This window comes from Choristoneura fumiferana, chromosome 22 (assembly GCF_025370935.1).
Source record: "Choristoneura fumiferana chromosome 22, NRCan_CFum_1, whole genome shotgun sequence".
Classification (NCBI taxonomy): domain Eukaryota; kingdom Metazoa; phylum Arthropoda; class Insecta; order Lepidoptera; family Tortricidae; genus Choristoneura; species Choristoneura fumiferana.
In genome coordinates this window covers 11,313,598-11,331,392 of record NC_133493.1, presented here as the reverse complement: position 1 = coordinate 11,331,392, position 17,795 = coordinate 11,313,598, and the positions used below count along the sequence as shown (strand labels likewise).

Below are 17,795 nucleotides of genomic sequence, written 5' to 3'. Positions count from 1 at the left end.
GGGGGGAAATTGTATCTGAGCCGTCTGATGGCGTCCTTACGACGCCATGTTCGCGATGTTCATGTGTGTTGTGTGAAGACAGTCTTCTGGCGAACATAACGTAAAATTGCCGAGATCATGGCGTCGTGAGGACGCCATTAGACGGCTCAGATACAATATCCCCCAGCTACAATAGCCCCGGGTCACCTTATATGTATACTGAGCGGTAAAAGAGAATTTTGTACGTAAAGTGCGCCAAATTTTGACCCGCTGAGTATATCCATACTAATATTATAATGGCGAAAGTGTGTGTGTTTGTGTGTATGTTTGTCCGTCTTTCAGGTCGAAACGGAGCGACGAATCGACATGATTTTTGGCATAGAGATAGTTTATAGGCCAGAGAGTGACATAGGCTACTTTTTATCCCGGGAAAATGCACAGTTTCCAGGGAAACAGCGTGCGTTAACCGAATTCCACGCGGGCGACGCCGCAGGCAAAAGCTAGTACGTATATATTTTTTTTATTTGCGAAATTCACTCCTATCAACACTTAGTTTTAACTGGTCTCCCGATTCCTTCAGCCTCAGCGAGGGTGTCAGGCATCTTGGTCCCATAGGTCTCAGGCTGCGTCAGGACGAGGCAGCCTGAGAGCAAGCCCATAGCACCAAACATGAGGGAGGGGATACCCCTCCAGTACTGCATCTAGAAAAATACAGAGTTTGTTAGGGTTCAACCTCCGGGTTCAAAAATTGGTTTGTGTTTTATGTGTTCACAGTCCTTAACCGGTGCCTTGAACGGTTAGGCGCTTCAATTAAGATTTCAGTATTTTTCAAAAAAATTGTGGGAATTCCAATCCCGTGGGAGAATCGGAATAAAAAGTAATAAAGTAAAATTGGTTACTTAATTAGGAAAAAAACGTGATTTTTGACACTGAGAAAGCATTCTTTAAATAGCTCATGACTTATATGAATAAAGAATCGAGTCTAAAAAATCCCAAAACCTCAGCAATAATATTTATCTCAAGATTTCATTTGAATAATGGAGGAATACTCAAAAGAATTATATTATTATGAGACTGGACGTAAAAATTAAGGAAATAATTTCGTCATTTAAGACGCTGTATGAACCTCACCAGCACAGGGGTGAGCGGCGCGGTGATAGATCCAACTCGACCAATCATAGACGAGAATGCCAGCAGCGTGTGGCGATGCTGTGTTGGATACAGTTCAGACGTGAACAGGTAGAGCGACGTGAAAACTGTCGAGATGCCGAACTTGCCAATCAAGAACAGTATGAGACCAAAGGTTTCCATTTCTGAAAAAAAAGTCTCGATAATAGGTGAAAGTTTGTTAAGGGTTTTTGGACGCCGCGTTTTATTAAAATTCACAGTTTCAAAATAAAATGCATTGGGCTAAATGAAACTTTTGCGACATAAATAACTTATAAAATAAGTTTTTGATGAAATAAATACCATTTTGCCCACATGACCCTCATTGTAGTCACAATCACAGTTACCACAAGATCTAAAGTTAACCCTGAAGTTATCATTTGTGATAATAAAAGCATCAACGGAGATACTCTCGTTTTTCTACGTTGCTCCTCATAACAGATTCGATCCCGTAGAAACTCCATAGCTCACTGAGCAACTCTGAACCACTTTAGTTACAATCATTTTTACCGCGAGATCTAAAATTAATCGTGTACTTACCATTTGTGTTAATAAACGCAAACACGATACAGCAAACTGCGCTCAAGAAGAAGCCACCAGAAATAGTAGCCTTTCTCCCCACCCGGTCCAGGAGCAACACCGCGGAATAAAACCCAGGGATCTCAATAGCACTGATCAGCATGTAGTTGGCATACATGTTTCCGGCCAGACCCACAGAGTTGATGGAAAGACCGTAGTAGACGAAGGCGGCTGTGATCCACCAGACAGGAGTTGTAAATACGCGGCGGCGTAAGACGGGCGAACGCCAGATTGTACGAATCAGGTCCTTGCTGGGCGTCTGAAATTTAGAAATACTAGTGTTAGAACTTAGGGATTTCAGCAAATTCCCATGGGAATTCCCAATTAATCATATCAAAAGAATACCTGATAATTCTGAACTGATGGCGTCAATAACGCTTCCATTGACTTGTCACTGATTTTCTTTTTATTTATTCTTGCGACTTTTTGCAGCACTGCCTTTGCCTCCGGGAACTTTTGTTTTGAGAGCAACCACCTGTAAAACAAAAAAGAAATTTAATTAAAGGCGAATCAACTCCTATGGCAACTGAAGCAGATGTGTAGCATTTAGCTGCCAAAACGTAACTCTACATAACAACTCATCTACGACTTAATCAATCTGCGAATTGTTACTCGACGAAACGTTTTCTGCGAATCGAAAATCTGCTAATCGCTTATCATCGAAACATTAGCTATCCTATATGATCACATTATTACTAACATTATTTGGAACTAGACACGTAATTGGCATATTTTTAATTTAAGGTTCGAGTTACCTCACGCTTTCAGTCTGAAGCCAGTAGTAGACGACTATGATGAAGCAAGGTATGTTCAAGACCATCAGCAGATGGCGCCAGGACCCAACCAGCCAAGCCATCGCACCCAGGACCACGTGGCCCACAGCAAACATGGATGAACAGCTGGCCGTGATCACAACCCTGTATTTTGGGCCGACCAATTCACCAGCTGAAACATGGATTCATTTTTGTATTATCACAGCAGTTAAATTCCGAAAAGTTGGAATAATTCTGTGCAAACAGGGGGTTAAAAATGCGCCAAAACGGTAATTTGTGTACATTCTTTATTGTGCAAGAGAAAATAGAAATAGCAAAAAAAAAAACAATTAAAAACTCTTTTAAAGAGTTGTCTGCTTAATATATGCTATGTATCAGACAACGTAGAAGATCAGACGTGTACAAGTTGAAGAAACCTTTCATAATCAATTTTGCTATGATTTCTTTGAATAATTGTCATTATAACACCAGTAGCACAAAGGTTGCACCCTGGTACGCGATTCAGTTAAATACTTTGAGTGTAGGTACGTATACTACAGCTGAATCGGTCTTAAATTAAATAATTCCCAGTCTTATGATTGGTGCAATATCTGCAGAGTGACTTACCAAAAATATAAGCAGCACTTAACGCTCCAGCTCCAAACGTAGTCTGTAGAAGCTGGAAAGCCAAGTACATGGGATAGTTGACGGAGAAAGCTCTGATGAGACCAAAGACACCAATATTGAATACGCTGATGATAAGGGCGGTGCGGCGGCCGTACTTGTCTGAGACGTAACCTGTGATCGGAAGCACTAAAAGGGTCCCTAAGCTGTTGAGTGTACCGGCCAGTGCTCGGAGCCATTCTTGACAGCCAAGGTCGAACTGGAAGAAGAAGAATTAATGATAGAAGTATGAAGCCATCAACATAGAAATTATCCTGGCACGTCTTGAATTGCCTGATCGTAACGGGGTTTTCTTCAAGGACTTCAAAACTGTAGAATGTATTGTCTGTTGAGGATTTTTACAGGATTGGCGTGAAATATACATCTGGTTGACCCATTGAAGAAACATACATTGAGGATATACCTATGAATATCGTCAGTATGACTCGTATTAGTAATCTTGTATTGCGTGGGGGACGCCATAATAGAAAATTTTTCTTCAGGCAAATGTTATGCCTAGGAACCGAGTTCCCAACGAATATGAATAAGAATAGATTTAAACGCTTTGATCCGTTTTTTAAACTAACTTTTTGGGAACAGGACAATTTAAACAACAAATTACCAGTTCCTGATAAATTTAATAAGCTGCAAGGAGCATTACATCAATTGACAACTTTGCTAAATGGATTACACAATCCTTAGTAATTTAAGTAAGTGTTTGATGTCATAAGAATTTCTTAAGGAGGAAGGACATTATATACTTCACTGAATAGTATCTTGTATATTTTTAGTAAACTGATGTAGGTACCATCAGCCAAATAAGTGGTCTGTCAATTTTTAAACAAGTTCCTATCAAATGAATATGTCGCTAAAGTTGAACTTTCAAGTTGACAGACACGTCTATTGGCATTATGATTTTGTGACATGCCAACGATTATCAACTTTAGGGTGGTAGACAACATATTTGGTTGATGGTACCGATCTTTTCTGACTGATAATGAATTAATAAAGAAGTTATCTGTCGTCCGTTTTTCTCGCAATTTGACATAACCTTGGATTGGACATTATACGTTAGACTATAACTTATATAATTACTATATAGATGGTGTAATCGTCTGTCAGTTCTTTATTAGATATTGCTGTCATGATTGTTCAGTTTTTAGATGGCTTGATACACCCTTATCGTATATAGTATCTCGTGATGTCTGGGTGCAGTGCATATCGGATAACCTCTTAGTGTGTTCGTGTGAGATGGTTTCTTTTCGGCAGGAGATCGCAATAAAGTCAAAGTCAAAATATCTTTATTCAATTTAGGCTATAACAAGCACTTATGAATGTCAAAAAAAAATCTACCACCAGTTCGGAAAAACCTCTGTTGAGAAGAATCCGGCAAGAAACTCAACGAGGTAATAGGAGCAGGTCTTATATTCACATAGTGTTGTCAGAGACTAGCTGCTGGATACTAAAAATGGCTGAACAAAAGCTGATGGTGTCTCCCTTAAAATTTATATTGGTGGAGTCATTAAACTATACTAATCAAGGGAGCTATATTTTTAACATTAATTTCAATTGAAGTCTTGTTAAGTAGGGTATCTAATCCTAGTAAACGATATACTGCTGTCACTTCTATTGCTAAGACATAAAATTAAAGGTTGCAAGTACTAGAACAGTGACTAGCACTAGAACATTTACCTTACCGACATTATTTTTTTGTGTCACTTTTTTGCAGTGTCATACGAGTAATAAAATCCTTGGTAGACTTTTAAATTATTATGTTTTGTTGTTATCCCTTTTTTCAGAACTTAAATGGTATAAGATTCACTTCTTTGACTCTGGGAACTGAGACTAACAGTTAGGTGGCAATTACAGCACAGGTACAGAATTAGAAAAGTTATACTTACTTCATAGACAACTGAATCGTTTCTCTCATACACGTATCCCTCACATCCTTGGGTAGCGGTCTTGTCGAAGATATCGATAGGACAATGAGAAAGCGATCCATTGCTGGTTGCCACGTAACGGTCGCAGCTGACTGGAGATCCACCTCTTTCTGGTACAGCATTGTATATCCATTCAGGCATATAATCGTGGGAAGCCGTTGTTTCACCACACTCGGGGATTTGACATCTGAATATGATAAGAGATTCCATTAGTAAAACCTTTTATTGACTTGAAAAACAAGAGTAGATTTTTATGTTTCTTTGACTGACTATTGTGATGAAAATTGAGACGGGGATAAGGTAAAATCTAGTGCAGTTGAAGATAAGGAATCGTGAATTCACAAATGTCGTATTTAATATTGCATACATCTGCTATTCAATGAATTATAGTGACATTGATCGTGAAAAAGTTCCAGCAAGGTCAGGTTCAGTTATCTCAACTGTACTTAGGAATAGGTAATAATAACATGTACCTATTCCCACAGTCATAATTAATACGTACTAAATTATTATTAATACGTACTATCGAACCCTTTCAGAGAAAATAACCTTGTCACCCTGTGTTTCTTGACTAAAAAATTTATTAAGAGACTTTCTCTGAGAATTTTCTACGGTGAGCCAGGATAAATAATTCCACATTACAAGCTATTCTGAAAATCTTCAGCAAATTACTTACAATTCTATAAAGATGAAGTCATAAGCAGAATCTAGATAAATGATACTTACCTATGTGGAATGGCAGCAGCAGAGAAGATGAACTCGCTCATAAACGCTGTCATGCTTATGGGAATTGCTATCAGGAGGAAGTTGATGAGCTGGAACCGGCCGAATTGACCCAACTCGTGAATCAGAACCCAGTCTAGAGTAATATCAGTCTTTGATGTTGTGCTTTTGTTGCTTGCACCATTATTGCTGCCTGCTTCAGCATCCGATACTTCTTTAATTGAGTCTTCAGTCATTTTCTCAAATTTTATGTTAACTGTCTTTGCACTATTTGTGATTTCAGAGTTCGTTTCACATGCTATTTTTAAATTTAAACGTTAGAGAACTTTTAAGACTCAAACAAGATTACAAACTTAATTTTAAATTTCTGCATACGTATCTGTTTTAAATGACACTGAAACTTCAGTTCCTATTACATTGTAAATACGTTCATGTTTATTTATTATTCCAACACTTTTACATTACATAAATAAACTTAAATCAGTGTTTAAATCGAAACTTCAAGTTACATCTTCAATATTCAATCACAACGCTATTTTTTATTTATCTAATAACTTGCAGAGTTTATACCGTAGTAAAAAACAGTAAAACGATTTTCAAACAAACAAAAATAAAATACAGCACACATAACTATCACGCTAAACACGACTACTTAATCCTAGCCCTGTCCTAGTAGGAGTTCTGTGTTGTATGTTGGCTATAAGTGAAAATCACGAAAGATTAAAACGTTAAACAAAATAAAGACAGTAGACTGCCGCAGTCAACGCCAGCATTTCAACTGGATTGAGAAGTTTGTACGCGTTTGATATTTATGCATGCGATGATAAACTTTGATCCTAGTGTATTGTTACGCTACCATTGACGCGTAGCAGAGCAAAGACATACAGAATTAGAATAATAATTTACTTATTAAGTATTTTGTTTGTACCTAGTTATTTTATTTTGAAAAAAATGACTTACCGCCAAGTTTCTTACCGGCGCATTCTACTTGGCAATGATGGTCTTTCCGAAAGCGCTGGTAGTTTAAAAAATGACATGTAAAAGTGCCCATTGCGGCCCATTTACTGAATAAATTATTTGAATTTGAATTAGCAATAATCTTACACAGTCCACAAAAGTAAATTACATATAACAAAAAATAATGATTAAAATAACCTAAAATTCCTTTCCCCTGCATCGTGCCCGGTTCAAAAGTTCTCATTACACCGGCTGTATTGCCCCTCTGTACCGCAATGGAAACCTGTTGAACCAGCCACGACCAAGACCGGGGATCACAACTTTTGCACCTGAGACGACGACCCAACTCTCCAAATAAATCCCGGCCTCAGAACACCAGGCCCCGCAACTGGTACAAATTAATATAACAGCAATGACACATAATTAGTAAAAATAACAATAAGAAATGTTGCCGCTATAAAAAGGTCCCGGCTCCGCATAGCGCTGGTTGAAAACCAGCACTGGTCTTCCGCCGGGCCACAGGAGAGTGAAAAGTGAGAGTGAGTATTATGTATTATTATGTGTTATTTATAATCAGAAATAAACAAATTTATTAGTTGAAGTGTGTGTATGATTGAATTGATCACTTATATATACATAGCTCCTAGCCGATGACAGCTTCAGCGACTGCTAAAACGTTAGAAGAGGCTACTGCTGATTGATCTTCTAAAATGGCTACAATAAGACAATTCCAGAATTTCAGAATACTACAGAATAATAAATAGTGTGGAGGAGTAGCAAATACGCGCGCACGCATACACACAAACATTTGCGTTTATAGTACTAGTAGGTATAGTAGGATTAGTAGAATTATATTTAGTTGAATAAATATTGAATAATAGATTTATTTTACCACCTGCTAGTCTGTTATAGGGATGAGACTGCAAAAAAATATATCCAGTTCCGTGAGTGATTATATCTAAATACTTTTCTAAATAGGTAAGTAATTATAAAATAAATGATGGTTTATGATAACTTTGAATTTTGAGTAGAGGCAGTGGTATTATTCCAATGATCATAAATGTTCCAACGCTATCTAAGTAGATAGGTTATTTATTATTGATTATCAGATAATAAATAAACCCAATAATAAATAAATTTATGTTCTGTCAATGTCAAAGGAAAATGTCAAAGTGACAGATAAGGATAAACTAAAGTTGCGGTAGCTATGGAAATACGTTAGCAATTTATAGGTAGAGTCATTCACGATGACGCGTGCCGTGGTTCTTATCAGTTCTTATTACAATGTCATTAATGTCTAATATTGATAAAATCACGCGTCTTCGTGGATGGCACAAGGTAAATACGTTAGCAATTTATATATTTATATGTAGAGCTACGGAATCCCTCTAATGTGCCATATTATTACTAATAGATCCGGACGCCGGGCAGCTGTTTAGCGGTGAGTGGGTGAGACCACGCTGTGACAGTGGTTGGGCATCAAAGGGGTTGTAAAATCAAATGAAGACCAATTTATAGAGCTCTGCGTTTGGTGTGATAATTATGTATTTAATTCGAGAAATAAAGAATTTAAAAAAAATAACCGACTACAATTTTTTTTTGCAAAAAAGTATGATCGACGTTCTTTATTTTTCACTTTTTAGGCCTATTTGTAGGCTTCTTTAGCAAAAGATTGTGGGTTCAAATACTTAAAATCCAGGCTCGCGTCTCGAGTTTGAATAGCAATTGATATTTTCTTTGCACTGCTCGCCGCATTTCGTAGGCGTTTTTTTCTCTCATAGTCAATTTATTAATCTGCAAAATTTATCTGAATTACTTAATTTTTTTTTAACTGAACTAATACTTTTTGTTTACAGGCGACTGACAATTTGGCGGATTTAATTATTTTGCACTTATGTCATTCTTACATTGTATCTTTAGGTAATATGGGTCAGATTATTTGGCATCGAATATTTTAAAAACAGTAACTGTATCGAGAACATTGGTAAATTTTCTCATGAAATTAAAGCTTTGAAGTGATGTGGGGGTACAGCAACAGCAGGCATTCCTATAGGTTTCGATTCCCAGCTACAACATTTTTTTCTGGTTTTCCAATGTGTTCATTTTACAGTACTTTTAAGTAAAATAATGACTGGGTCAGTGAAAAAAATTATAAGTATTCATACTTTTATTTAATTTTTATTATTGTATCTAACAACTGTTAGTAAATTTCACAAGGCAGATCCTTCAAATAGTGAAGTAGTTACATTGAAATAATAATGATAAAACTATTTCTAAACAATGTGATGTGGGATGACTAGAAATACAACGTTTAGAGAAATTAAAGCATTCAAATCAAATTAAATCCATTAACATCATTTTTAGGTAGGTATTCTACTCAAATTACAGATATGCAAGTTGCGGCAAGTTTATAAAAAAATGTAAAAGTTCTCGGATATTTTTGGAAATTTTCACAAATACATAGGAAATTGAAATTTAAGAAGCGGAAAGTTTCAATTCTCATACAAAAGTGTCCTAATATGTAAAATTCTGCAATTTCGGAAAGTTTCCTTTGACACATCAGAAACGTGTTTGTCTACGTGTTTGAAGCGTTATTTTACTATGTATTGACAACTTATACCTACTAACTTTGATTTTGTTCTTCAATTACATTTCACATTAAATTTTGAGCAATAAATACTGATTAATTTAATTCTAATAATACTTGATAATTTTTCAAAATCTCACTCTATTAAGTGTTACATTTTATCTTGTGACAAATTTCACACGAAATTAGACGATCATTTTATTACTATACCTACTTAAGTATATTTCTGTTATCATTAATTCGATCTTTCACAGTATAAATTCGACATTCAAGACAAAACACTGGGCTACTTCGCTCGCTTCGCTTCGAATGAAGATATAAGAATAAAACGCGAAGAGAACGAAGAGACAAGAAGAGATCAGTACCACTACCATGAGCTTACAGTGACCGTACTCGATAGCAACGGTCACTGTAAACTCATGGTAGTAGTGCAGAACGAATGAACGAAGCGTCTGTGATCCAATTAAATAATGTCAGTAAGTGGAAACAAAATGTATTGTCAGAAGAATGTAGGTACTCTTAATGAAAGATAGGTATTATAAAGATCCATTTTTAGTTATCGAACACAAAAATGATAAAATTAATAATATATACAATTGTTCAATCTTATTAGCAAATTAATCATAGCAAGGGTAAACACTAAGACAAAATGGCAACCTGCACAGGTAGGTAACTTCACATTAATAAGGGTAGATAAAACTTATACTTAAAAATAAGTACTAAATAATCACAATCATTTTAAGTAACTTGATTTTTTAACCTTTTTCTATGTATCTGCCTCATGGACGCATTTCTTTAGTTTTCATTAGAGATAAATACCTACATGTCCAGCCATATTATTGTGAGTCCATTTTTGAAAAAATCAACACCACAAACTTGTAGCAAAGTTTTATAACTAAATTACTTATCATTGAAAAAGTTAACTAATATTGGAATAACTTTTTGATCTCTCTTATATACTTTTAGTAAATCATTTGCTCATGATATATACCTAAACTAAAACTGCTAAGACTGATAAGAATCCAAATAGGCAATTTACAAATATTAATATAGGGAGAAACGCAAATCCGATTACATTCAACAAAAGGACCAAACTCACAACTTCTCATCTGAATTCTTTCGTATCACCAAAGGTTTCAATTTGCTTCTCAATTTCACTAATCTCTTGCTCACTTTGCCAGCAGAAGTAGGGTTCCTCAAATCTGGCATCGACTTACTTTCATGTACTGGCACAGGATCTGCTGGTACCGGGGCTCCATAATACCTTGGCATACTCAAATCTTCCTTCATCATCAGAGCTGACTTTAATTGGATGCTTTGAAGGCTTGTGTCCCCTTTATATTCGCCCAAAGAAGGACTCTCAGCGAAAAATTTCGGTAAATTATTGCTCTTTATGATTGGTGTATCAGGCAACATACTTAGCTTAAGCTCATTATCTTCCATAGATGCTACTCCTATGGTAGATTTCGATTTTGTTAGTGGAGGTTTTTCTGGTATTAAATGTTGCGGTAAATTCAAGAATGAAGCACTTCTATGTGGCACTCTAGATAGAACTTTGTTTATTCTATTTGGATCCATATTTTTAAGACTTTCCACTCTACTAAGTGTCGGTCTCACTAATTTACTACCACTATCTACTCTATCTAAAGTCTTAGCACTGAAACTTCTAGGCATACTTTCTGCTTTTAATCTTAAAATTCCTTTGACATTTTCTACTCTCGGCAGTGATAAAGATGAAGGTAAAGATACATGTGACACAGGATCATACTTATAAACTGAGTGTTGTGTTGTTATTTTAGATTCGTCTTTTACTGTGACAGTGCTAGGTTTTATCACGTCTTGTTTCATAACTGATACATTCATAATTAGCCCTTCTTCAATATCTTGGCTTTTGCCGTCACTTTCTTCTTCTTCCTCGATATTGAACATGTCGTGGCTTGCTAGTAGTTCATCCTTGAACATAATTTCAAAGTCAGTTACGGGCGAGTCAACTTCATCTTCAAAGTATACTTTGGTCCTGTTTGGCTTCTCGGAAAGGTCTGGTTCTGATTTCGTTTCTAGTTCATCTAATGTGTCATTGCTGCCTTTTGATTTCATTTCGAAGTCGTCTCTGAATATCATCGATTTGGAGAATACCTGAAAAATAGAAGTTATAAAGTTAGGCATTTGTTTATGTTTAAACACACGGTGATTTAATTACGTGGTCGTGCTTTATGATCTTACTCTTGATCTAGTGTTTAGTTTATGTGTTTACCGAAGACTATCCTTACAAAGCGTTTTAACCGCTATATCATCTACACTACCAAAACTTTGCAACCAATGACCTTGCTTGCTACGAAGATGGCCACATACCTGCTGCATCGAATGATCGAAGTAGACACAAACGTAATTGATTTTAGTTAAGTAAAAGATATTATGCGTTCATTTTGGTAGCGGAAAAGATATGGCGGTTGAAACGCTAAAACGCTAAAATGAATGAAGATTCCAATGCATTTTAAAATCTGTTGATACACCTAGCTTAACTAATTTATTTATCATCATCATCAACAGCCATAGGAAAACCACTGTTGGACGTTGGCGTCCCTCATATACGTCCAGTTGTTTCGGTTAGAAGCAGCCTGCATCCACCTTGATCCCGCAGCTTTAATAAAGCCATTCGTCCGTCTCGTTGGAGGACGTCCTAAGCTGCGCTTGCCGATCCACGGTCTCCATTCGAGAGCTTTACAGCATCAACGGCCATCTGTTCTTCGTGCTATTTGGCCTGCTCATTGCCACTCCAATGAACAAGCCATATTTACAGTACCTAGTACCACATAATGCTCACTAGATGGCGTTACCTCGTAAATTTTGTCAGCGTTCATAACCAGGTCGTTCAACTGCCTGCCAGCACCATCTCTCGGCGGCAAATGGTTGTTGTTAGTTGGTTGTGCAGTGACCACGCTGTCTAAGCTGGCTCCCATGTTGGCATAGCCGTTGGAATAGATGTCATCGTCCAATCTGTAGAAAAAAAGTCATCAGCAACATTAGCAGGACGATGTCCACTGTTGCATAAAGGCCTCTCCCTTAGAACATTACAACGGCGTTCTATTGGTAATAATAAGTTTTGTTTTTTGTTGTATTATTACAAGCTTTGTACTGAATCTACTATTCGACGACGTGATGAGTGCAATCACTCATCCTACTAATCTTATTAATATTTTAAATGCGAAAGTGTGGGTGTATGTTTGTTACTTCTTTACGTTAAAAAGACGGATAGACTTGGATTAAATTTTATATGTAGATAGCTGGACGTCTGAAATAATGCAGTTACTTTTAAACCTTGTTTTTGACGAGATAGGGTACAGTCACCAGCACCAATATCTGACACAACAAGCGTGCATAAATATCTGATACGACTCTATTTATATGGCCGGAAGGACGTGTCAGATATTTTTGCACGCTCTACTGTGGCAGATATTAATGCTGGTGACTGCACATACACAGACCTTATATCGAGATGGACGAAAAGAGCGCTTTTTTATTTTTTTATTTATTATTATTATTATTTTTATAACAAACTGTATGAGAACCTAGAGTGATTATGACATTAAAGTTCACTCATAACAACACGGCAAGTTAAATAAAAGCTTGTAATAAAAATGCACGTGGACTGGTCAAGGAAAATTACAGCTACATAATCATTAATTTGTCATCTTACGATTACGTATGACGCATGTGGAATCGACGTCTGCGGTATATGGTTAAATTTAGCACTTGCGACACGTGGATACAAATAATCCTATTTTAATAAGGTGGTTACATTATTACCTATTTTGCTGTACCATGACGCAAAAGTAGGCCGCAGAGAGCTGCTCTACGTGCCATCATCATCATATCAGCCATAGGACGTCCGTGGAGATAGGCCTCCGTCATAGACCTCCAGTTGGAAGCGACCTCATCGACTATGAACACGTAGCTTTAACCAGGTCATCCAAACATAAGTTTTTTGTAAAAAAAAACATAGTTAAATTTTTGTATACAAGCTTTTTTGTTGACGGTACTTGCATTGTCATCCAATTTACAGTTTCATACCAGATTTCAAGTCGTTGCCATTAACCGTTGAGGAGTTCCGTCCTGTGGATAAAATCCTGGCTGGAAAACCAGGACCACCACTACTAGACTATTATATTCTCACCAGATCTCCATGAGCAGATATACCAAATTTCAAGTCGATCCGACTACTGGAAGTGGGTCAAATTAAACTCACAAAATGTGACCCGCACATACATACGAGTAGATGCTTGTAAAACTACGGTTTCAGCGGGAAAAATTATGTATGACTAACAAAAATTATAATAAACATTACACTATGACTTAAATAAAGTATGCTATAATTACCTATACGTAGCTATTTTCTTATCAAAACAAAATCTTTCTTCGCAGCAGTTCCAGTATAATGTCTCCAGGCAACTGAAACAAAAAAAAAACTGTTATGTCACCTGCATAAATAGTGATTTATTTCATTGTACCATTACTGAATTGTTATAAGTAAGTAATTATGCATGTATTATGTTATGTTTAATTATAATTTAGGCACTATTGCATTAGGTTATAACCTGTAATGATAGTTGCTCGTGTATGAAATAAATAAATAAATAAAATATTATAAAATGAGAATTATATCTAATAAAAATATGTTAGCATTTTTTATTCATTAAAATATTGTTATTGTTTGTCAAATCGAGTTTTGGAAGATTTATATGAATATCTTAAAAAAAAACACGCAAAAAGAGGAGCGTTATAAGTTCGACGAAAACGGCTGTCTGTCTGGACAGATGGACTGATTTCAATATGGTTTTTTTTTATGTGAACGCAAGTTTTTTGTGGTTCATAATAGCTTTGTTTGAAAAAAATCGGTTCAACCATTTTTGTTTTTCAACTTTTCTAAAATGGCAGCGTTCTTGTCTTGTATTTTTATCATAGTAAACTATTTAGGAGAAAAATTGTCTTTCAAGCATTTATTCCTTATTGGTCGTACCTTGCACAAGGCTTTATCTTACCAACATCAAGACTGATACATCCATTGAACCGGATTTCCTAGACCTTTACAACCATCTTTATCGTTCACATGGTTGTTTCGGACATTTAACTGCAAAGGGCAATGCTACAGGTACTTGTGACTCAAACATGACGCATGCCAGCTGTGATAAAACGATATCATTGTCCCTTTATCTTAAAGGACGTCTTAGCTGTCACTGGAAATTTCTCAATCAGTTTTATTTAACATTCAGAAAGGATTCGCGCTGTTTTCATTAATCCTAATCCCCCATCACCTTCCCTATTTCGTTTTCTACAATTTTTCTGTATCAAATAAGGGGAAAACATAATAAACCCTAAGACAGTTCCTCTGCTCATATTTTTAATAACCTAACCAACTTAGAAAAGTTGAAAAATGGCATAGTACCACTTCGTTTAAAAAGCAGCTGGTCTAAGTAGCAAATGATCTAAAAAGCAACTGGTCTAATTATAACAAGTGGTCTAAAAAACAACGGGTCCTAACCTGTTCGTGTTGGAAACTTGAAAAAACATAGGAAAGATTTGGTTAGAGTTGCGTCAACCTCAGCCACGCGGAATAGGAGCTCCGCGAAGCGCGATTTGGGATTTTTTTCAGTTTTTTTTCAGGTTTCGGATTCTTTTTCAGACCACTGCTACCATTCATTTGTCACCACTGGCTACTTAACTAGACAAGCTGCTCTTTAGACAAAGTGATACCATGCCGAAAAAAAAACCCTTGATATTGTCATTTGAAAGTTCAATATCGCAGAAACGGCTGTACTGATTTTTATTAAATATAGCTAAAATCTACCGCAAGAAAACTCGCTTTCACTTAAAAAAACGGCATCAAAATCGGTATATCTGTTTGAGAGACAAGCAGACAGACAGGCGTTGGCGCCAAACTTAACACCCCCATTTTTGCGAAGAGAGTTAAAAACTAACTAACTAACTAACGGAGACAAAAAGACGCTTAGTTGGCGAAATAGATGAATCAAAACCTAACCTTGCGTTTTAGGTGATTTACTTACATAATTCCAATTATTATTATAAATATAACAAGTAGGAACACTAGGAACTGCATTTAGTTGATCCAGATCAATCTTTAAAATATTTATAATAAATGTTCACACTTTTTCAAAGATAACATTAGATCTTTTTTAACTTTCAATTTTGAGTACGAATATAAATGAAATTAAGTAATCGCGTATTATAAAATCAACAAATAGTTTTACATCTTATATCACTTCGATTCGTAACGTTTTATATAGGTAGGTACACGATTTTTTACGCTTTTACAATTTTTTAACTTGCGAATTTTAAAACCGCACCCGTCGTACTCGCTTCTAGATTGAGGAAAATCTGTCTTATTTTCTTCAAACGCTGCCAACTCAATTTCACCAGTGGCGAAACTCGAAACTAATACAATTGCGTACAAAATTACCTATTTAGTTAGACGACAGCGCCACACTCACATGTAAAGCAAACATGGCATTTTACCATCACTTTATCTTGACAGATGACAGTGACAAGCTTATCATGGTGACAGGACGGAGCAATTGTATGTGAAATTAATATACCACTTAGTTATTGTCTAGCTTGTGAATGATTTACAAATTACTATAATTTACGAGGCCTCATTTTTAACCCCCGACGCATAAAGAGGGGTGTTATAAGTTTGACCGCTATGTGTGTCTGTCTGTGGCACCATAGCTCTTAAACGGGTGGACCAATTTTAATGCGGTTTCAATATTTGAAATCAGGTTTTCTAGCGATAGTTCTTAGATATGTCTCATCAAAATCGGTTCAGCCGTTTTTGAGATATTGAACTTTGAAGTGACAGTCGGGGGTTTACTAACTTTTTGTTGGTTAGGTTATATCAATATCAGTTAAAATCAGTGGAAAATTTTGCTATATTTGGTGATAATATACAGCGTATATATGTATTGTTGAGCCTCAAACTGTAACCAGGCGTAGATTTAAGTGCTGTGAACCGATAATAAAGCTAATTTTTAATTTAGAATTAACTACCATAGCGAAGATTTTTTTTTTTTAGCAGCTATGGAATGCGCACAATAATTTGATACGAGAGAGAAGCGTTCTGTGACAGCTGTCACGTCAACAAAGGCGACGTTTTGAATAATAACAAAGTAGAATCACGTAGTAACATTGCGTGCTAATTTATTTTGGAAAATAATAAATCTATATTTTTTACTAAAACATATTAAAGTGTGATTGACTAGGGCCTTCACTAAACCCTTAAAGTTTGAGGTTGTATTAAAAATACACGCTGTATACTAGTCGAATGATAGGGGCACTGGAGTTTCATGGTTAAAATTAAATTAAAAAGTTTCTGTTAAAAAAAATGCAAGATTTTTGCTTACTATACTTTTTGTTAACTGTAACTGCATTGTCATCCAATTTACATATGTATACCAATTTTAAGTCAATCCGAGCACTGGATCAAAGTTACATAAATTTCATGATTTGACGAGAAAAAAAAACATCAATAACAACCAAAACCAAACAGGGCAAGTTAAATAAAAGCTTGTAAATAAGTTTGCATAATTTATCTGAATACATTGAACTAAAAATATTTTGTTATGTTGTATTAATAAACCATTTTTAGATACGTTATGTTATAAAAAATACACTTTTTTATTAGTATTTTCGTTTTAGCAATGAAACTCCGCGTGGCCCCATTTTTAACCCCCGACTCAAAAAGAAATTGGAGAAGAGATGGTTTGGGTTGGTTTGGCTAAGGTTTTCTTTATTTAAATTCAATTTTTCTTTTCATGTTCATAGTATAATATATTGTTTTTTCAATAAAAGTTAACAAATACAAGTAAGAAATATCTTGCCAGTCTTGCAGCTACTTTTACGTAAATCTTGTCGCGAACCCCCTACCATCGAATGGCGATCCCCTAGGGCAGGGTTTCTTAAAGTGGGGTCGACGGACCCCTTAGGGGTCCGTAGTAGCTCAGTCTGCGAACATATTTATTAGGAAATTTCCAAAAAAAAGATTGACGGGGGTCCGCGAAATTGTTTAAATTGTAAAAGTGGTCCGTGACTGCAAAAAGTTTAAGAAATCCTGTCCTAGGGTTTGCGTACCCCACTTTGAGAAACCCTGCTATATATTAATAGTAATACTCGTATAATATAATATTTGATATTAAACACTTACTACTGGCATGATTTGCATATATTTAGCATCATTGTGACGCGCCGTGTGTTTGCATATCTTGTCTGTCTGTTTATTCTGCTCGTTACCCCAAACCCTGGAGCTAGAACGCCCGCATTTCTGTAATAAAAAAAACGGTAGTTAGTTAAACTAGAGTAAGTTATTTAGGACTATTACTTATTGAAAAAATAACTTTTTCAATTCTCATGCTCGTAAAGTTAGAGTTTAAATGCTGG

The 17,795-nt window shown here is 35.9% G+C and overlaps 2 protein-coding genes across 7 annotated transcripts in view; both read right to left on the bottom strand.

Moving 5' to 3' along the window:
* Nucleotides 1-200: 200 nt before the first annotated feature.
* LOC141440424 (solute carrier family 22 member 7-like) lies at nt 201-6,792 on the bottom strand. Of its 2 annotated transcripts, XM_074104947.1 has the most exons (9): nt 6,764-6,792; nt 5,807-6,182; nt 5,042-5,267; nt 3,105-3,360; nt 2,481-2,670; nt 2,071-2,200; nt 1,687-1,984; nt 1,111-1,292; nt 201-680 (listed from the first exon to the last, which is right to left on the bottom strand). In XM_074104947.1, the coding sequence occupies exons 2-9, from the start codon at nt 6,037-6,039 to the stop codon at nt 522-524; spliced, it is 1,674 nt and encodes a 557-aa protein (XP_073961048.1). In that variant the 5' UTR covers nt 6,040-6,182; nt 6,764-6,792; the 3' UTR covers nt 201-521. The 2 variants fall into 2 exon arrangements, with proteins under 2 accessions (XP_073961048.1, XP_073961047.1); XM_074104946.1 differs by lacking the exon at nt 6,764-6,792 and having other exon boundaries at nt 5,807-6,567.
* A 2,120-nt stretch (nt 6,793-8,912) lies between these two features.
* Nucleotides 8,913-17,795, bottom strand: part of LOC141440400 (uncharacterized) — a 45,323-nt gene continuing 36,440 nt past the window's right edge. For 2 of the 5 annotated variants that reach the window (XM_074104908.1, XM_074104910.1), the window contains exons 2-5: nt 17,563-17,679; nt 13,725-13,796; nt 12,185-12,344; nt 8,913-11,483 (exon numbers count right to left, since the gene is read on the bottom strand). In XM_074104908.1, coding sequence (XP_073961009.1) covers nt 10,443-11,483; nt 12,185-12,344; nt 13,725-13,796; nt 17,563-17,679 — 1,390 coding nt within the window. In that variant the 3' untranslated portion in view covers nt 8,913-10,442. Of the gene's footprint in view, nt 11,484-12,184; nt 12,345-13,724; nt 13,797-15,409; nt 15,684-17,562; nt 17,680-17,795 lie in introns of those variants that run through there. The other 3 variants (XM_074104911.1, XM_074104912.1, XM_074104909.1) reach the window with 2 other exon arrangements.